At 41.8% G+C, this 19,142-nt stretch overlaps 1 protein-coding gene across 1 annotated transcript in view; it reads right to left on the minus strand.

Annotated features, from left to right (window-relative positions):
- Positions 1-19,142, minus strand: part of LOC310958610 (ras-specific guanine nucleotide-releasing factor RalGPS1) — a 279,502-nt gene that overhangs the window by 209,135 nt on the left and 51,225 nt on the right. The window contains exons 6-7 of the mRNA XM_083929621.1: positions 15,312-15,401; positions 4,459-4,551 (exon numbers count right to left, since the gene is read on the minus strand). Of these exons, the coding sequence (XP_083785747.1) occupies positions 4,459-4,551; positions 15,312-15,401 (183 nt within the window). The remainder of the gene's footprint in view (positions 1-4,458; positions 4,552-15,311; positions 15,402-19,142) is intronic.

Genomic DNA, 19,142 nt, shown 5'->3' on the forward strand with positions numbered 1-19,142 from the left:
AAGAAGACTAGAGATTAAGACCATGAACTGTGTGACAGAAGGATTACAGCACACACACTCAGACCCGGAAGCACGTCTGTCCACTTATTTTATTATACCTCTCTGGTCATAACACATAATATGTCCACTATGAAATTAAGACTCTGTAATGTGTAAGTATACTGTAAAAGTCCGGCAGATAATTTAAAAGAGTGCTGTCATTCATTCCCAAAAGTTTTCATCTGTTTCTCTCTGTCTGACTGTATAACTCATCTGAGCTGATCACATATGCCACCTGGGGGATGTGCCAACCCCCTTAATCACGCCACGGCATTCATGTAGAGCTCAGGTCAAATGAAAGGAGGAACATCTGTATTATGTTAAAAGATTAATTAGTAAAAAGGAGCTATACCCAACAAGCATACCATTAATTATGTAATGTTAATGTGGAGTAACTGCCTCCTGAGCAGAGAATGAAGTCACTCTCCCTTTATGTGTGTTGTAATCCCAGTTTCTGTCCGGCCCTGCGTACATGTTAGTAAATATGAGTCCCTCCCTTTGTAGTCGGTATTTGACGACCTGGGAAGGAGAGTGTGTGACAATAGGCGTGTTTCCATTGGGATCAATTGTGGCCGCTCGGAAAGTTTCAGGCCACGTCCTCTCAAATGGCGAGAGAGGGATTTCTGAGACTCCGGAGGTGAAGTATCACTCTGAATGGGTTTAAATCACCGGTGATCAGCTGATCAGTGATACAGTGGTGCGCCGTTCTTTCTCAAAGTGAGATACACAGAATAGTTGTAAAAAAAAAAGTAGTAGTTAAAAAAAAATTCACCAGGCACACGCTGCATTTTTCATTTCAACATGGCTGACTGGGAGTTCAATGTGATCATTTATCATATTAATTGCCATAACCAGCTCATACTAACTCAAAGTTTTCAAAAAATCTGATGTGAAATATTTGCAATTTTGCACTGAAGTTCCTAATAAAATGTAACATATTAAAAGGAGTATAAAAAACAAGCTTTAAAATGTGGTTATTTAAAATTGACTATTCATGAATTACCAGAGAACATGCTATATCGTGATATAGATTATCGAGCTATAAAATGGTCTACAAAGACCTAAGAAATGTCCGAACATTTGTCTGCCTCTTTGTTTTTTTTTATTTTGTTTGACACCTGTAAAGTATGTTGAATGGCTTCCGGCACTTTGGAGAAATGTTCTCTTTACGGATGTATCCCGGTTTTCACTGAAACGGGCAGATGGCAGACCGCTGGTATGATGTCATGTGGTTGAGCGGTTTGCTGATGGGAATAGAGTGGCTCGTGGTGGCAGCTACGATATTGTATGGGCGAGCATATGTTAGGGACAACGAACACAGGTGCATTTTTACTGAAGGCATTTTGGTTGGTGTCAGCAGTTTTGTGAATAGGTCTGAAGCCTCTTGAGCCAAGGCTTGGTTTGTAAGCGTATTGCATCATGTCCTGTGCTTGTGTGTGTTGGTCACTTGTTGTTTCACTGTTCGCTGCTCTCACTAAATTCAGCTGTTTTTCCTATAATGTCACCACAGCGGCTCACTACCGCTTAACATTTAGACATCTACTAGTTTAACTCAAGCACTCCCAGCTCTCCTTCTTTCAGCCACTTTCTCGCTAATTCCATAGTATTAAATGTTACATGCTATTAGCTACTTTAGCTTAGCAGTTAGCTTCAAGGCTAGTGGTGGCTTCCCCCGCTCTCTCTCCTGCTCTCTCTTGCTTGTCGTATGTTTAGCTTACTCCTCTGCCTCCTTTAGTGATAATGTAACCCAGATGTAAGTACAGTTACTTGCTGTAATCTCTTCATGTCTGTATTGGGTGCACTGCCCGTTAAGCACAGCATTACGGCAGTTTTATGACAGCCACCTGGTTTCCGTCCTTAGCAGGATTTACTGTAGCTGCAGCCAAACACGTTGCCTCCATGCTCCTCCGATATAGACTCTTATTACTGTGGTGTTTCCATTGTTAGCTTAAGAGAGAGAGAGTGATGGTCGACTTCAGAGGGAGAGAGAGACTGCCGAGGTGTCCCTGTGGCCGCAGAGGAGAACGTCTTTGTCACCCCCTTGACCAGTCCCCCCTTGCACATATTTCACATACATACGTCAACATAAATAAAAAAGAGCGCTCTCTATTTTTTTTTTATTCGCTGGCCAGCCATTTGTTTTTTTATTTTTGAAAGGACAATGAAAGGACAATTGAAAGACTATTAAAAATCTGATCTGTGCTTCCTTTTTTTCTTTTATTTGTTTATGGGGTAAACACTCCTTAAACTGGAGGAAAATTAACTCTCTCATAACTGTTAATTTTAATACCACTGTCTTTTGAAATATTACCACTCAGTGGGTATTTTGAGTATTTTGAAGGAAATATGAGTAAACTTTCTGTAAAAGAGGTATATTTCAGTCCCAGAAATATTTGAATAATTCCTGGGTTTGTAGTAAACTGCTATCAGGACTCCGAGTGATTCTACTGTTTGGTTACAATAACGGTAAATGTAATAATTGTAATTTAGTTGTAGCGCTGGAGGCGAGGCTCAGTGAGTTAGAGGCATGGCTCCACAACATGGAAGCTCAGTCTAGCTGGCCACCTATAACTATAGCCGTTGCGGAGCCACATAATGTAGCGTTAGCTACTGCTAGCCCTTCCCTGGCAATCCCTGAGCAGCCCGGGTCCTCCTGTGTGACTGTGTGAGGAAAACATAGTTCTAAATCGAAGGCCATGGTGACCATCCCCTGTCACGTTTCAAACAAATTTTCTTCACTCAGTGACACACCTGCTGAAGAAACAACACTGGTTATTGGGAGCTCCATTCTGAGAACCGTGAACTTAGCGACACCAGGGACCATAGTAAAATGAGTCCCAGGGGCCAGAGCTGGCGACATTGAGTCCTATTTGAAACTGCCGGCTAAGGATAAACGTAAATATGGTAAGATTGCTATTCACGTCGGCGGTAATGACACCAGATTACGTCAATCGGAGGTCACTAAAATTAATGTGGAGTCGGTGTGTGCATATGCAAAAACTATGTCGGAATTATCTCTGGTCCCCTGCCCAACTTGACTTGCGATGACATGATAGCCGCATGTCACCATTCGGCCTCTGGCTGTCTGGATGGTGCCCAGTAAATAATGTGGGCTTTGTAGATAATTGGCAGTCTTTATGGGGAAAACCTGGTCTTATTAGGAGAGATGGTATTCATTCTACTTTCGAGGGTGCCACTCTCATATCTAAGAACCTGGACGCAGTTGTTAGCGGTCTAAAACCATGACAACCCAGTGTTGGGATCAGGAAGCAGAGTCGCAGTTTAATACACCTCTCTGCGCTGCCCTTATCACAGATGCCCAGGAAGCCGAGTGGCAGTCTTACACACCTCTCTGCGCTCCCTGTGGAGCATTTTCCAGCTCAGTATAGTATACAAACGCTGTCTGCCCCACGATCATCTAAATCAACCAGATCAAAAATTAACAGAAGAGGAGCTATACAGAAAAACTTGATACAAATCAACACCAAATCTGCAAATCAAATGTGGACTTTTAAACATCAGATCTCTGCCATTTAAAGCTGTATTTGTAAATTATTTGATATCAGATAACCATATTAATTTATTCTGTCTGACTGAAACCTGGCTGTATAGTATTTGTAAATCAAATTCTGGTGAGAGCCATGTTGAGGAAATTCACACATGTCACAAAGAATACACTGGCACTTGCTAGTGGCAGTCCCAGTTGGATTCACTGATCGCAACTGATCAACTAAGTAGTTCTGAATCAGACCTTCAGAATTTTGATCAGGCAAGGTTGAAAACTACATATTTAGGTGTGTCCACACAGTTAATTATAATAATTGCCAACCCTGCAGACCTCTCTCGTCACTAAATCTGTAATAATATTGTTATATAAAAGCATCCTTGGTCTTTGCTGATACAGTATGTTGCTTTGTTCTGATTTTTAAAATCATATCCATTGAGGTCAGGTTTTCGTGGTCTTAAATCCAACACTGTTAAACTGAATTCATGTTGAAAATTTAAAAACAGGACCAAACAGTTTGCACTTGAAGGGCCTGGAGGAGAAATGGCTTACACGGGCTCAAAGATCACACACAGCTGTCTGTGGTGTAAAACTAATCATTCAAACACCCGGCCTGGGGGAAAAAGCTACCGGCCAGCCACACAATCATACAATCGTTTAGAGAAGACAGCCAAGCACCATATGCTCTCTGTTTCTTCAAACCTCCAGCCAAGTTATCTGATCAGTCCAGCAGAATATTATGACCCAACACTGAGGTCAAGGACAGCAAAGACTAAGAATGTTTTAAAGTCCTTGATGATCTTTTTTTTTAGTGCAGACATTCAAAAAGTGACGATAAATAAAACGACCGACTCACACTAATTTGAAAAAGAAAGTGCTGCCACTTCAGGCAGTGTATGGAGCTGATGTCTTACCGCCCAGGTTTTACTGAGTCTGAAGATGGGAGCGCTCTGCAGAGCAGACACCACGGACACCAACGAGTGAAGGTTATTCAACTCCAACAGTTTCTGGGAACAAAAAAAAAAGTTTAATTAACACGCATAGAAACGCATAAGTTTGACAAATACGTTCACAGTATTTAAACATAGTGGCAGAATTACAGACATAGGAAGAAAACGATAAGTAATGTTTTATTTTATTTTACTTCATTACTGTTGTGACTTGTAATAATGATCATAACCTTAATAATCTATGGGAATCGAGAACCAGTGAAAATCGGAACTGGAAATGCATGCCTCTAAGTTTATCAATTCCTTTTATCGATGCCGCTATGTTTTTCTGACAGTTCATTGCAAAACAATGATGTCAAACACATACGCTCCTGCAGACTAGGGCTGTCACAAGAACTGATAACTTCCGATACCTTTCGATTCTAAAATAAAAAAACACTGACGATGCCTATTTTTTTTTTAAAGATTTTTTCAATGCCATTTTTTCAAGCCTTTCATTATATAGGAAATGGGGTGAGAAAGGGGTAGACTTGCAGCAAAGGAGCTTGGAGTCGAACCCTCTTTACATGGCGCGACATGGGGCGACTGGGACGATGCCTATTTCTTTGAGGCACCATAAGTTTCGGTGCTGTGACTCTTCCGAAACTAATGAGGGCAGTATAGCGAGTGTTCTAGTCATACTTGAATTCAGAAGTAGCAGGTCATGAAGAAGTGGAACTAACAGGCATAACAAACTCCATGTGGATGGCAAATCACTTCGCCTCGAATTGTTGATAAAAAAGGCAGCATTAGTGTATGGAAGTACTTTCTTAGTAGCGTGGCGTTATCATCAATCCGCAGAAGCCACTATGCAAACGATGCTACTGTGGTCTTCAGACCAAGGGAGGCAACACTTCCATTTTAGCGTTTACCGTAAAAAAAGCAACGTTCAAAACACGACTGATACATTTCCTCAAATAAAACTATAAGGACGTATCAGAGAGGTAACGTTATGTTTAATATTGTGATGAAAAACTAAACAAGCAGGCGTTCATGAGGACAGCTACGGTACAGCTGCTAATTCAATTTACATTTTGACGAGTTAACTATCTATCTATCTAGCTATCTGTCATACTGAAATACACGTTAGATGATATTTGGGAGTAGGTGTGTGTGTGTGTGTTGTTGCCAATGTGTGAATTTTTGGCACCGTGACATCTCTAACGCAGACTTGGCACAAGAAGGAGTCATGGTGGAAAGGAAGAAACGTTCCATAACTGCCAGGCAGGTGTGGGGGATTTTAAACATAATGTTGATTTTTGTCACAATATAATTGAAGATTTGTTATTACATAAGAACGTTACATAAATAAAAATGATTTAGCATGCTTTCACATTATTATCAACTTCAATTCAATTCAATTCAATTTTATTTATAGTGCCAAATCATAACAAAAGTTAACTCGGGACACTTTACAGAGAAGGGTAGGTAGGACAGAATTCCAGAGATGTAAGCAACCACAAAAGTAACAGTGACTATAGTGATAGCTAAAGCAATGTGAATATGACTTAGAAGTTATGGCAGTTAATACATCAGAATAGTGTGACAGAACATGGCAATGATAATAATTATGGTGGCAAACATGAAGTATCAGCAACAGGATTATCCCCCGGCAGACTAGGCCTATAGCAGCATCATTAAGCATGCCACAATCAGCTTAAAAATAACAACATACCTAGGACTTTTAAGCCCTAGCTGTGAGCTTTATCAAAGAGGAGAGTTTTAAGTTTACTCTTAAATATGGGGACAATGTCTGCTTTTCGAATAACACTTGGGAGCTAGTTCCACAGGGGAGGAGCTTGGTAGTTGAAGGCTCTGCCTTCCATTCTACTTTTGGAGACTCTAGGAACGACAAGTAGCCCTGCATTCTCCGAGCGCAGCGACCTAGTTGGATAATACGGTACTATGAGCTCTTTAAAATAAAGTCACAAAGCTGATTAGCGACTAATTTCTCGAGGAAAGGAAGATTAGATATAGGTCTATAGTTGGCTAGTACCTCTGGATCAAGACTGGGCTTTTTAAGAAGAGGTTTAATTACAGCTACTTTAAAAGACTGTGGTACATAACCTGCTGATAAAGACATATTTTTCATATCTAGTACAGGAGAGCTAACTGTAGGTGCAACCGGCGCCCAAAGATGATTGTTCATTTTCTGGATTAACTCGAACTGTCAGTTTGATTAAACGTAGAACCCACAGCCTGCTGGAACAAAGACCTCAAAATGCCTTCACCCCCACAACAGGTCACACCCAGGTGTGAATCCTCCAAGGCACCCAAACTGTTCATTGGCTGAATTGACCCCCAGGTGATGACATCATCCGGGCCTATATAAAGTGAAGCACACAACTTGCACTCGCTCTTTCTACTGACTCTTTCTACTGGATCTTGCTCCCGGATCTTCCTCCCGCTCTCTCTCCCTGATCACTCAACTCCAGGAGACCAGCTTCCAGCTGTCCCCTCGGCCCTGGACCTGGCCTATGGCGTGGGATCACCACAAAGGTTAACCAACCGGTTATCCTCAACTGAGCACAGCACAGAGCGATCCAAATCCTCTTTTGCCTAAGAGCCACAAATAAGACAAGAACCTCTTCACCACGGAGCTTCCTTTCTTCACCCAACCACTGGCATCAAGCAATGCGCAACATCTCCTATCTCATGGACTGGTAACTAATCACCAACTGGGCATTACTACATGTTATAGGACTTTATGAACGGCTAGATACCATTGTAACTTTGTCATAAGAACTGAGAGATCAGGCTTCCGGCCTTTGTGTAACAAAGAGAATGTTCACACCTTCTTCGAGCCCCCACCTCTTCTCTTTGTCTCTCTCTCTCTCACACACACACACACACGCACACACACACACATACACACAAACATACGTTTGCTGTTAGCTTTAGTTAGTTTATTGTTTTGTTTGTTGCATTTATTAATTTGTTAATAAATGTTTGTGTTTACCATATGTCTGATTATTTGATATTACACAAAGATGAATGAGCCAGCTTCTACTAAGAAAAGAACTTCTTAAATCCTTCAACTAATCAAACTATTATATTTATCGGTGTTAACCCTTAATTAGTAGCTTAATATATTTTATGAGACTTTAATATTAGTTATCACTCCGTCTATGACGGTGGTGCCCCGAGGAACTCTGGTTTGACTAGAGTCATTTTTATTATTATCTTTGATAATTATTGGTGATAACTAATATTTCCTTGATTAACGATAAGTTTATTGAGAATACTCAATCTCATAATCTGAACGTGAGTCAAGGCACTATATTTGATTGGTTCTCCGTGTGACGTTTTTAATAAATTGAAGTTATTAATTTTTAGTAATTTTTCTTTATTAATTTTCCTTATCAAATATTTCATTTGATAGTCACTATTGATCCAATTAAACCCAAAGTACCTACATTGGTGACCCGTGTGAGGCTTAGTTATGTTGGCTTGGCAATAATTCATAATTGTGTGATATTAATATTCGTCATATTTTTGGACATTTTACAATTTTTGGATTTTTCATCCAAAATTTTCCAAAGTCGTTCCATTTAACCCCACTTGTCTTCCACAGGAGTAGACATCCAGCTGTACTTACAAACAAGTACAAAGTGGTGTTATTTGATTAATTCCAAATTTAGCTAAAGTGATTTGAGAATATTGATAACCTCTGTAAGCCTGATAGTTACCCTTAAGATTTTGCTATTGCTGCTAGCTATTGAAGTTTGGTTTAGCATTGGAATATCACATATTCAATGCAATCCAATGAGTCTTGTCAGAAATTGTTGCTAAATTAAGTGCTCCTTCCCCTTAACTCATAGCGTGCCCCCGGCCCTATGAACCCGAGAGCGTGAACTGTTGGAACTGCCTTGCATTTCAACCTGAGTGGAGATAGATAGAGCCACAGTGTGCTACCAGCCCCTGTGAAATAAAGTTACATGCCCAGCTGTTTCTTCCACGTGTCTCAGCTTGAGTAGTACTTTATAGATATTATTCCCTGACTGACTGCCCTGCATCTCAGTTAGTGTAAATTCTGGTCCCAGAACCACATGGTGCTGTAGTTGCCCCTCCCCGCGCAGGAAGCAAGCTACCCACAAAGTGTAGATCAGAGGAACTGTTGTTTTAGGCTAGTGTACTACCCAATTTACATCACAAGGTGTCTGCCAAGCAACACCAGAGCCAAAACAATTGCATTGTTGTACTAGACAACAAGTTTTAATCTCACCTTCCATTTTAAACAATGGAGAACCCATGTGTAGAGAATTTCATTTCTTCCCTAGCACAGAGCCTTAAACCTGGCTACCCTGAGTTCATTAACACATTGAACTTAAGTGAGTGCAGTAAAGAAATAGACTCACTTCTCAGCGACACATCTAAAGGGTCAGTGTTGAAATGTTTGCTCCTGAACTTCCACCGGCAAATTAACATTGTCTGTCAGAGCAAAACAGCATTAGAAAAGGAGATAGAATCCCTTAAAGCTCAAAATGCTAATCTCATTAGTGAAGTTCAGATAGCAAATCACAAAGTCCTGCGTTATTTAGAAGATTTGCACTCAGCAGAGTCACAGCTCTTCTCCCACAAAAAGGAATTGTTAGGGCTTAGATGTGAAGCTCTTGCCCCACCAAAGTCGTTCAGCCTTGCTGATTCTGGCTTTTCAAATTCAAATTCCTCCCTCAATGAGAGATTAACGCCCTCTCCAGAGCCGACCAGGGAAGTTCAGTCCTGCTCTACCTCCTCACTGCATCACTTTGAGAGTGATGACAGAGCTAGCATAGTCTTGCCTTCACAAACGGTGAGTTCACAATGTCCCCGCCTTGAAGAGCTTGAGCTTCTAGCTAAAGATATGGACGTGTTTGATCCAGACAACTGCGATCATAACATTGAGGACCATTTTAGGGAATTAGATCAAAATCTAATTGACCTGCCCAATGCAACACAGAGAGAGAAAGTTAAACTTGTGTGGAAAACCAGCTCAAAAGCTGTCCGCAAAGTTATACAGTCTCAACCTGCCAGAGTCAGAAATGACTACAATGAGCTCCGTCATGCACTGACAGAAGAATTTGCTTCTACTGCAGACGAAATCGCTTCTTTGGTTGCAGCTAGTCAAATAAAACATTCCCGTCAAGAGAGTCCCAGAGACTATTACAGACGTTTGAGACACGTATACTTCCAAGGAAGGAATGCACCAGGCTTAGAAGAGAACCCAACCTTTAAGTCCCTGTACTTGCAGAACCTTCATCCTTGTATACGTACACACGTTATTCTTGAGAAAAAAAAAAATAACCTCTCTCTTAACGAGGTTAGGAAAATAGCACAGGTGGCTTGGGAAACTGTTGTCAATTGCAAAGCAAGGGAAACAACATCTGCTTCCAGCAGCTCAAACACCGTGAGGTCACACAGACCTTCTGTCTCAGAACCCCATCCTCAGAACAGATCGAAAGGGGGGGACAAAACACGGCATAGGGACGCAGAGCGTAAACGCTATGTCCGCCAGCTGCCACGGGATAGTCATGCCCAGAGCAGGAGCTGTAGAAGGCCATACTCTGAGATCCTGGCCCAGCATAATGACCTGCCAAACCACTGCTCAGATGATGGCCACAGCATCTCTGACCGCAGTTCAGAACCCGACAGTGACAGCGCCTCTGAGTGTCTTTCTGTACACGGCTACAGGCAGCGTTACAGCCCTGAGCCACGAGTTAAGAAGAACTTCAAACAACAGAGCTCCAGAGTCCGCTCCTCTCGGTTTTGTAGGTAACAGTCCTTCTGCACTGATAGTAAGATTAATGCAATCTCAGCAGCCTTACTTTTCTTACAGTTAAATTGGTAAACTTTGATTTGTTAGCAGCCGCAGCAAACTCAATAAGACCCAATTTGTAATTGGACTTAACACCTTGTACAAACTTTGCAAATACTTTTGGATCAACTCCTTGTATTTTGTAATAAGCTCACTGGTAAACACTAGTTTAGGACACATCTTGGATTGACACACCAATCATACAACTGTCCTCATGCAACTGACAGCTGCATCTCATCTGTATCTCACCCCAAGTCATTTACATAACTAACACTTCTGTTCTCACTAACCTGAAGAGTAGCTGAGAAACAATGTTTATTATGTATTTCGTATAGTGCCATTGTCATGTTTAGATTTAGTTTTGTAGCTTTTGTTCTTGCCTAGTCGAGATATTAGTAGTGTTTAGCCAATTCCCAGTTGGTGAAATAACTGCCCAAAACGTTGCAAACACTAAATGAACTGACAAATGAACTCTGTACATCTATGGACTGTGAAAGATGCCCTTAAAACCGCACATCGGGTGCAGTCTCAAGGACATCGGGGGGATATGTAGGTGCAACCGGCGCCCAAAGATGATTGTTCATTTTCTGGATTAACTCGAACTGTCAGTTTGATTAAACGTAGAACCCACAGCCTGCTGGAACAAAGACCTCAAAATGCCTTCACCCCCACAACAGGTCACACCCAGGTGTGAATCCTCCAAGGCACCCAAACTGTTCATTGGCTGAATTGACCCCCAGGTGATGACATCATCCGGGCCTATATAAAGTGAAGCACACAACTTGCACTCGCTCTTTCTACTGACTCTTTCTACTGGATCTTGCTCCCGGATCTTCCTCCCGCTCTCTCTCCCTGATCACTCAACTCCAGGAGACCAGCTTCCAGCTGTCCCCTCGGCCCTGGACCTGGCCTATGGCGTGGGATCACCACAAAGGTTAACCAACCGGTTATCCTCAACTGAGCACAGCACAGAGCGATCTGAATCCTCTTTTGCCTAAGAGCCACAAATAAGACAAGAACCTCTTCACCACGGAGCTTCCTTTCTTCACCCAACCACTGGCATCAAGCAATGCGCAACATCTCCTATCTCATGGACTGGTAACTAATCACCAACTGGGCATTACTACATGTTATAGGACTTTATGAACGGCTAGATACCATTGTAACTTTGTCATAAGAACTGAGAGATCAGGCTTCCGGCCTTTGTGTAACAAAGAGAATGTTCACACCTTCTTCGAGCCCCCACCTCTTCTCTTTGTCTCTCTCTCTCTCACACACACACACACACGCACACACACACACATACACACAAACATACGTTTGCTGTTAGCTTTAGTTAGTTTATTGTGTTTTGTTTGTTGCATTTATTAATTTGTTAATAAATGTTTGTGTTTACCATATGTCTGATTATTTGATATTACACAAAGATGAATGAGCCAGCTTCTACTAAGAAAAGAACTTCTTAAATCCTTCAACTAATTAAACTATTATATTTATCGGTGTTAACCCTTAATTAGTAGCTTAATATATTTTATGAGACTTTAATATTAGTTATCACTCCGTCTATGACGGTGGTGCCCCGAGGAACTCTGGTTTGACTAGAGTCATTTTTATTATTATCTTTGATAATTATTGGTGATAACTAATATTTCCTTGATTAACGATAAGTTTATTGAGAATACTCAATCTCATAATCTGAACGTGAGTCAAGGCACTATATTTGATTGGTTCTCCGTGTGACGTTTTTAATAAATTGAAGTTATTAATTTTTAGTAATTTTTCTTTATTAATTTTCCTTATCAAATATTTCATTTGATAGTCACTATTGATCCAATTAAACCCAAAGTACCTACATAACTAAAGGTAACACTTCTTTAAGTAACCTAGTTGGAATAGAGTCTAGGGCACAAGTAGAGGGCTTTGATGCCAAAATAGTAGAGGTTAATTTGTTAAGGTCAACTGTAGAAAAGCAGTCCAAGAATATATCAGGTCGTACAGTTGTATCTAAGGTTCCTGGCTTTGAAGAAAAATTGGTACCAAGCGAGTTGATTTTGTCTCTAATAGTTATAATTTTATCATTAAAGAAGGTCATGAAGTCGTTACTACTGAGGGTTATAGGAATACATGGCTCAATAGAGCTGTGGCTCTCTGTCAGCCTGGCTACAGTGCTGAAAAGAAATCTAGGATTGTTCTTATTCTCCTCTATTAAAGATGCTCTGGCATTACGGATGGCCTTCCTATTTATTTTTTGACTTTCTAAGCTAACTTCCTCTGTTTCATTATCTTCTTTTTTAAAGGAGAAACAGAGTCGAGTGTTGTTCGTAGTGAGCCTGCACTGTCAACAAGGTGATCGATTTTAGAGAAACTATAAATGCAAAGTTTTCCAGGTTGAATGTGAAAGACAAGAGAGAGAGACTTTCAAATGAATTATAATTTAGTTTAGGTTTAGGGTTGATTAATAGGCCTGAGTCATAAATCAATATGTTTATCTGATGTCAAATCATTTACTAAAACAGCTTTTGATGGCAGAGATCGGATATTTAAAAGTCCACAATTTATTTTCTGATTCTGTTGCATTATCGCAGATTTTGTGTTGATTTGAATTAAGTTTTTCTGTACAGCCCCTCCTCTAATTTTTGATTTAATTAATTTAGATGGCCGTGAGGCACACAGCGTTTGTATAGGATACTGAGCTGGAAAGTGCTCCACAGGGAGCGCGGAGAGGTGTGTAAGACTGCAACTCTGCTTCCTGATCCCAACACTGGGTTGTTGTCAGGAGGTGGTGGTACAGGACTGGACAGTCAGGTCAATGTTGGCGGATAAAAGTCTTGACCCCTCCTGGTTATGGTGCAGGCCGTTGTGTTAAAAAAGCCTGGGTCTGTTAAAAAAAAAGCCGTAAAGTTGTCCGCAAATGGAATACTTTCCCCTAGGCAGTATCCTTTAAGCCACATGTGCAGCTGGCGGAGACGGCGTCACCAAAACTCAGCGGCGAAGCGGGCCGGAAATAATCGGTCACTTCCCCTTGTCTAGCGGGGCAGTTCACCATGGACCTGAAGTCCTGCTTGAGAACCTCGGACTGGCGGTTCCTTAAATCGTTGGTACCGCCGTTTTTCCCTCTCCTTGAGGTCAGCCTTCAGGACTGAGACGCTCTCCCTCAGTTTTGAGAGGGTGGGAAGACAGGACTCGCACACAGCCATAATGGTGCAGCCTGTGCTGGGGATCCGTCACCCCAGGACACAGAACCACCACAGGGAGGTGAGTTTGATTACGGCCCTGGAGTTGAATGTTCAGGGAGACCTTCTTCAGTCCTGGGCAGGCAGCCCACTTCACCAGTTGCTTTTACATCCCACTGAGTTAAAGAAGTCCTTTAAAAATTGGCACCTTGCTAGTGCAATTCAGCTTCACGACTTCTGTGTTTTACTTCTCTGGTGTAATCAGAGGCAATCAGAGGCCCGATGGTTAAAGGCTTCGGTCCATGGTTTGAAGAAATAGATACAATAAAAGCTGGGCACGAGTGATTCCAAATATAAAAACGCTAAACTATGTTAAAAACAATATTTTCTGGAGCCGAAGTGGCGGGAAATCCAGTGAAATCTAGCAACACTGCGCATGAGTAGATGACGTAGAACAATGACATAGAACTATGACGTCCCACATTGGGGGCATTAGCACAGATGGCATAGTTAAAGGATGTTGCAGATAAACTCCAGGTTAAAACTAGGTGCTGTCAGATAAGACAGATGAGAAAGGGTCAGCCCACCGGGAAGTGAAGTTACAGTAGGGAGTGTTCTTTCTACAGGAGCTGGTGGATCATTGGAGGAACCGTGTGACTAGGGGGCAGAGGATTCAACTCGTGAACAAATGAGAGCCAGTCTGTGAGTGATGGAAATAGGAACCAGGAACTGCCTCAGCAAGATTCTAAACCAATCACAACAATTCAACGACTTTATTGCTCTATATATTTTTTGTGAAGGAGGGGCTCTGTGCGCTTTCTGGCTCAGTGGCTGCACCAACAGCCTGGATAAAGCCACTTCTGACCCCAGAGAGTGTCCCTGTCCAAGCTGAAGATTCTTTACTGTTGTTTTTATAATAAACTATTTTAACTCTAAGAAGTAGAGCCTTTCCTTGAGAAGAACACAACAAATATTCTCTCACTTAATCTACACATCCTCTACTTTGCTTTCCCTGTAAAGGAAATTTGTTAATTCTGCTATTAGAGTTTTGTACACTGTTGAAAATACAGTGGATAAATGTACATCTAAGATGGCTGTGTGATGTAATTGTCAATGTTCCATATCTGTACAATGTGTGTGTGTGTGTGTGTGTGTGTGTGTGTGTGCGTGTGTGTATTAAAGTGAAGGGTGTCAGCCCTGAAGCTAGGAACAACTTCTTATTTTAATATGTAGTGGAAACACAGCATTATGGCATTACGGAGGCTTTTAATTTATTATTAACAACAAGAATTTGACTTGAATAAATAATAGTATATGTCATTATTGCCCTAAAATGATCGTAGTTCTGGTTGGGGGGTTAAAAACACAAAATCACAAACATGAGACAAAAGCCTTTTGTGTGACTGGTGGAACAGGCCAGCAACGGGGGAATCATAGGGTATGAAGGTATGAAAAAGTAGATACCGCTCAAGCCAAGAAATATACCCATATATTGTCAGGGGAGCACTACAAACAGGTGGGCTTTATAGTGTGTTAACATTGTACAGTCATCAGTGAATAAACATTATTGGTTTTATTGCAACTACTGGTAGCCTTCTGACTGTCTTTTAAAGTAATCTCTTAGATCAGGAAATACAGTGACATCATTATCACAGAGTCTGACGGCAGAACAGGTTCCCATGGTCATTCAAAATAGGTTACATTTGGAGCAGAAATCATGTCTGTAAACTGTGATGAATGTTAAGAACAGTTATCCTTGTGCCAATCACCTTCATTCTCTCTTCTAAATAAGCCTCATTTGTTAAACTCACCTTTGCTATTTTGACAAAATGGCTCAGTATTTCCGCTCGGATTTTCAGCGTCTGGGCAGTTAAGATTTCTCTCACCAGCCAAAAGCTCACCTGAAACATAACACACATTAAAATACACACACACAAGTCTGGGTCACAACTCCAACTGTAACTCTATCAATACAATTGCACTTCAATAAAAGCAGAGCTGCAAAGGTTGACATATTCTGACTTTTAGTCCCTGTGGCTCACGCTGGATTCTATCAATATAATACTGATGACATACTCTGCTGCTACTGTGTTAACTGGCTGAGAAGACCAGTTAGCAGAGAGTTTGATGTGTAAAATTAGCAGAGTGCGGGGGTGCTAACGAGCAGGCGATGGAGTAGGCAGCATAGGCAACATGCTCTGCTGAATTTTGTGTTAAAAAGTTATTTTAAGGTACCTTATACCGATAAACTACGACACATTGCTTGAGTTAAGTCTTTTCAGTATATGTTGTTTTTATTATGACGCCGTAGCATAAATGGCCTACAAACTGCGAAAATTCAAGGTTCACCAAAGGAGCCAACGTAACTGGGCCCAAAGCCCCAAGCTCAAGTGAGTCACCGCCCAGGGGTAACACACCTGAGCCTGAAGACCAAATGGATTTCACGACCTGAAAGCGGAGATTCTCACAGCGTTGAAAATGGACATAGAGGACTTCCGGCGGGGCACAACTCCGCTCGGTACTTGAGGCTCTCACAAGTATCACGAAGGAAATACGAGACCTCAAGAGGGAAATGAAGGAGGACCTCTCAAAATTCAAAGATGAATTTAAAGAAGAGGTGAGAAAAGAATTTGCCAGCTTCACAGAGGAAACAAACCTCAAAATAGCAGCAAAAATCGCAGAAATACAACAGCAGCGAAAAGATATCACTGAGGCACAGGAACAGATTTCAGAGTTGGGAGAGTGGAACGTAGATGCGAAAGAAGCCATTGCTATCCTATTAAAACAGCAAACGAAATTACAAGAGAAGTTGACCGAAGTGGAGGGACAAGGAAGACGCTGCAATCTGAGGATTTATAACGTGGCTGAACAGGACAACGAATCTTTGCCAGGGCTAGTGGACGGGCTGCTTTGGATACCGGAGGGAACTGAACTCCGGTATCCCTAGCAGAGTCCAGGAACCACAAAAGCCTCGGGAAGAAACCTCGGGAAGAAACCACCACCAACACCGAGGTCCATAGTGGTCAACTTTTTGAAATACGAGACTAAAGAAAATAATCCGCCCAAAGCCTGGATAGAGAAAATACATGTCAATGGGAGACGACCACCACACGGAGGTGATGAAGAAACGCAAATCCTACTCTAAGATTAAAAAGGCTCTAAAGAAGCAGAAAGATCCGCTTCCAAACACCTCTGAGCAAGATAAGGATCCACTGGTCGGAGGGACCCAGGATTTATAACAACCCTGAAGAGGCAGTGCGGGACATGAAAGAAAAAAGGAGGAGGGATTGCACTGTACGTGAGTGAGAGGTGGTGTAATCACGGACACGTTCACGTGAAGAAACGTCTCTGTACCCCGGACATTGAACTGTTGACTGTGGGGATGAGGCCTTATTATTTGCCCCGTGAATTCACGTCTGGCATCATTATCGGTGTGTACGTTCCTCCTTCAGCTGATGCAGCGCTGGCCTGTGACGTCATCCACTCCGCTGTTGCCCAGATACAGACGCTGCATCCTAGCGCATTCATTGTCATCACTGGGGATTTTGATCACATCTCACTGGATAAAACCCTTCCAATAGACAGGCAGACAGTCATCAGGCAGCCTGGAGAGGGCAGACGAGCTGAACAGATTCTTCAATAGATTCAGCTCACAGCCTTCTGTCGTCTCCATGACACCTCCAGACCCCCACACACCCTCACTGCCCCAAATGCTTCCTCCCCTCCCCCCTCAATCCCCTGCTGTGAGCTCTCCTGTGCAGCACCTCTCCTCCTCCTCCACCTCCACCTCCTCCTCTGCCTCCTCCTCCTCCTCCACCTTCACCTCCTCCTCCACCTCCTCGTCCTCCACTGAAGACACCAGCAGCCTCCCCCGCATGACTGTGACTACAGGCCAGGTTAGGAGACAGCTGTTATTACCACTACTCATCATTGACCATATTTACAACCATAATTATTATCATTGTCATATTCTATCACCTTAGCTGTTTCTACTATTCTACTAATATAGTAGAATAGTAGAAACAGCTAAGGTGATAGAATATGACATATAAGTCATATTCACATTACTATAGATATTATTATAGTTACTGTTACTTTTGTGGTTGCTTGCATCTCAGGAAGTGTCTGTCTTTGTTTCTCTCTGTCCATCTGTCTGTCTGTGTGTCCGTCTTTGTCTCTCTCTGTCCGTTTTTGTCTCTCTCTGTCCATCCGTCTGTCTTTTCTCTGTTTTACTCTCCTTTTCTTCACCGTGGTCTTGTGAGAAATAACCAAAGATTGACCTACCTTATTTATCTATGATTGTAAATCCTTGATTAGCATAACAGTCAAGCTGAGAATGAGTGCTGGGGGGATTGTAGATGGGAGTCACAGGGGTTTGCAAATGGTGACAAAAGGGGGGTCGTAAACACTGATAACTTCCACGGGGGTCATAAACATGGGGTAGTGTGTTTTGTTTATTCTAATGTCATTGTGTTTGTAAGATGCTTTGATGTGACTTGTATATCTGCTGAAGAAATTTGGAGACAGGCAGAGATTATTGAGACCCGGCTGTTGGTCTGACCTCTCTCCTGTCTGCAGCAGTATTTAGTAAAGATATGATTTGAGAAACACTGAGGACTCCAGAGAATTTCTTTCACATTTGGCGACGAGGATGGGATGGACGCTCTGCTGATCAGGCCTGAGTCCTGACTGAAGGTTAAACCGGTGAGGAAAAATTCCGCTCCACCAAAGGAGGACAGGATTCCGCCTGATGTCAGGAACGGGTGCTGGACAGCAGACGCTCCATCCATTTAAAACGTGAGTACAGTGTTTTTTAAATCATATCTTGTGTGTAATTTTGAAGACAAGCTTCATTTACTTGTGGGGTTTTTGAAGCTCAAAAGAAGATGTGTGTAAACCTAGGCGACAGTTCGAGAACCTGTGTGTGGTCTGCTGTCAAGATATTCTGTAATTCCTGTGAGTTTGAATATAAGGTCCGACGAGTCTATTTGTAGAGGTCGGACCGTCCTCATATGTCCTTTGTGGTTTTGAAGACTAGTTTCATTTTCTGTGTGATTTTGAGGCTCTGAGAAGGCGAGGTAACCTAGGTGACAGTTCGAGACAATGTGGTCTGCTGTCTGATATTCTATAAATCCTATAGGGTTGAATATCAAGGTCCAATGAGTCCCGTTTGGAGATTGGACCGTCTTCATATTTTCTGTGTAATTTTATGTTGTATACTAGTTTAATAAAAAATATATATGCACTTAAAGCTATATAAGTGATGTCTTGAATAGACATAAATGAATATAATGTGTTGTGAGAGGTTGGTGCAACCTAACAAATGAGAGAAGTGTTGGAAAATACACAAGCATTTAGGGAGAAAAATGAATGATTTCTGAATCAATTATTTGAAGGAGTAGAAATTTTTGAAATGCAAATATAATTTGCATGAGTGTAGGGATTCCCAACTACAATAAAATGGGCGTATGAATGGGGTAAGAAAAAATAAACTTTGGGGTAACTCATTTCAGTGTCTAAATATCCGGTTTGGATATTAAAGGGTGCGTTGCTCTGAACGAATGTGTCGTATAAACCACCTGGCTGAAAGATTATCCAAAGTTAGTGTATGTGTGATAAGATCTAACCATGTTCGTATGGAA

Source organism: Echiichthys vipera (genome assembly GCF_963691815.1).
Source record: "Echiichthys vipera genome assembly, chromosome: 16".
Taxonomy (NCBI): domain Eukaryota; kingdom Metazoa; phylum Chordata; class Actinopteri; order Perciformes; family Trachinidae; genus Echiichthys; species Echiichthys vipera.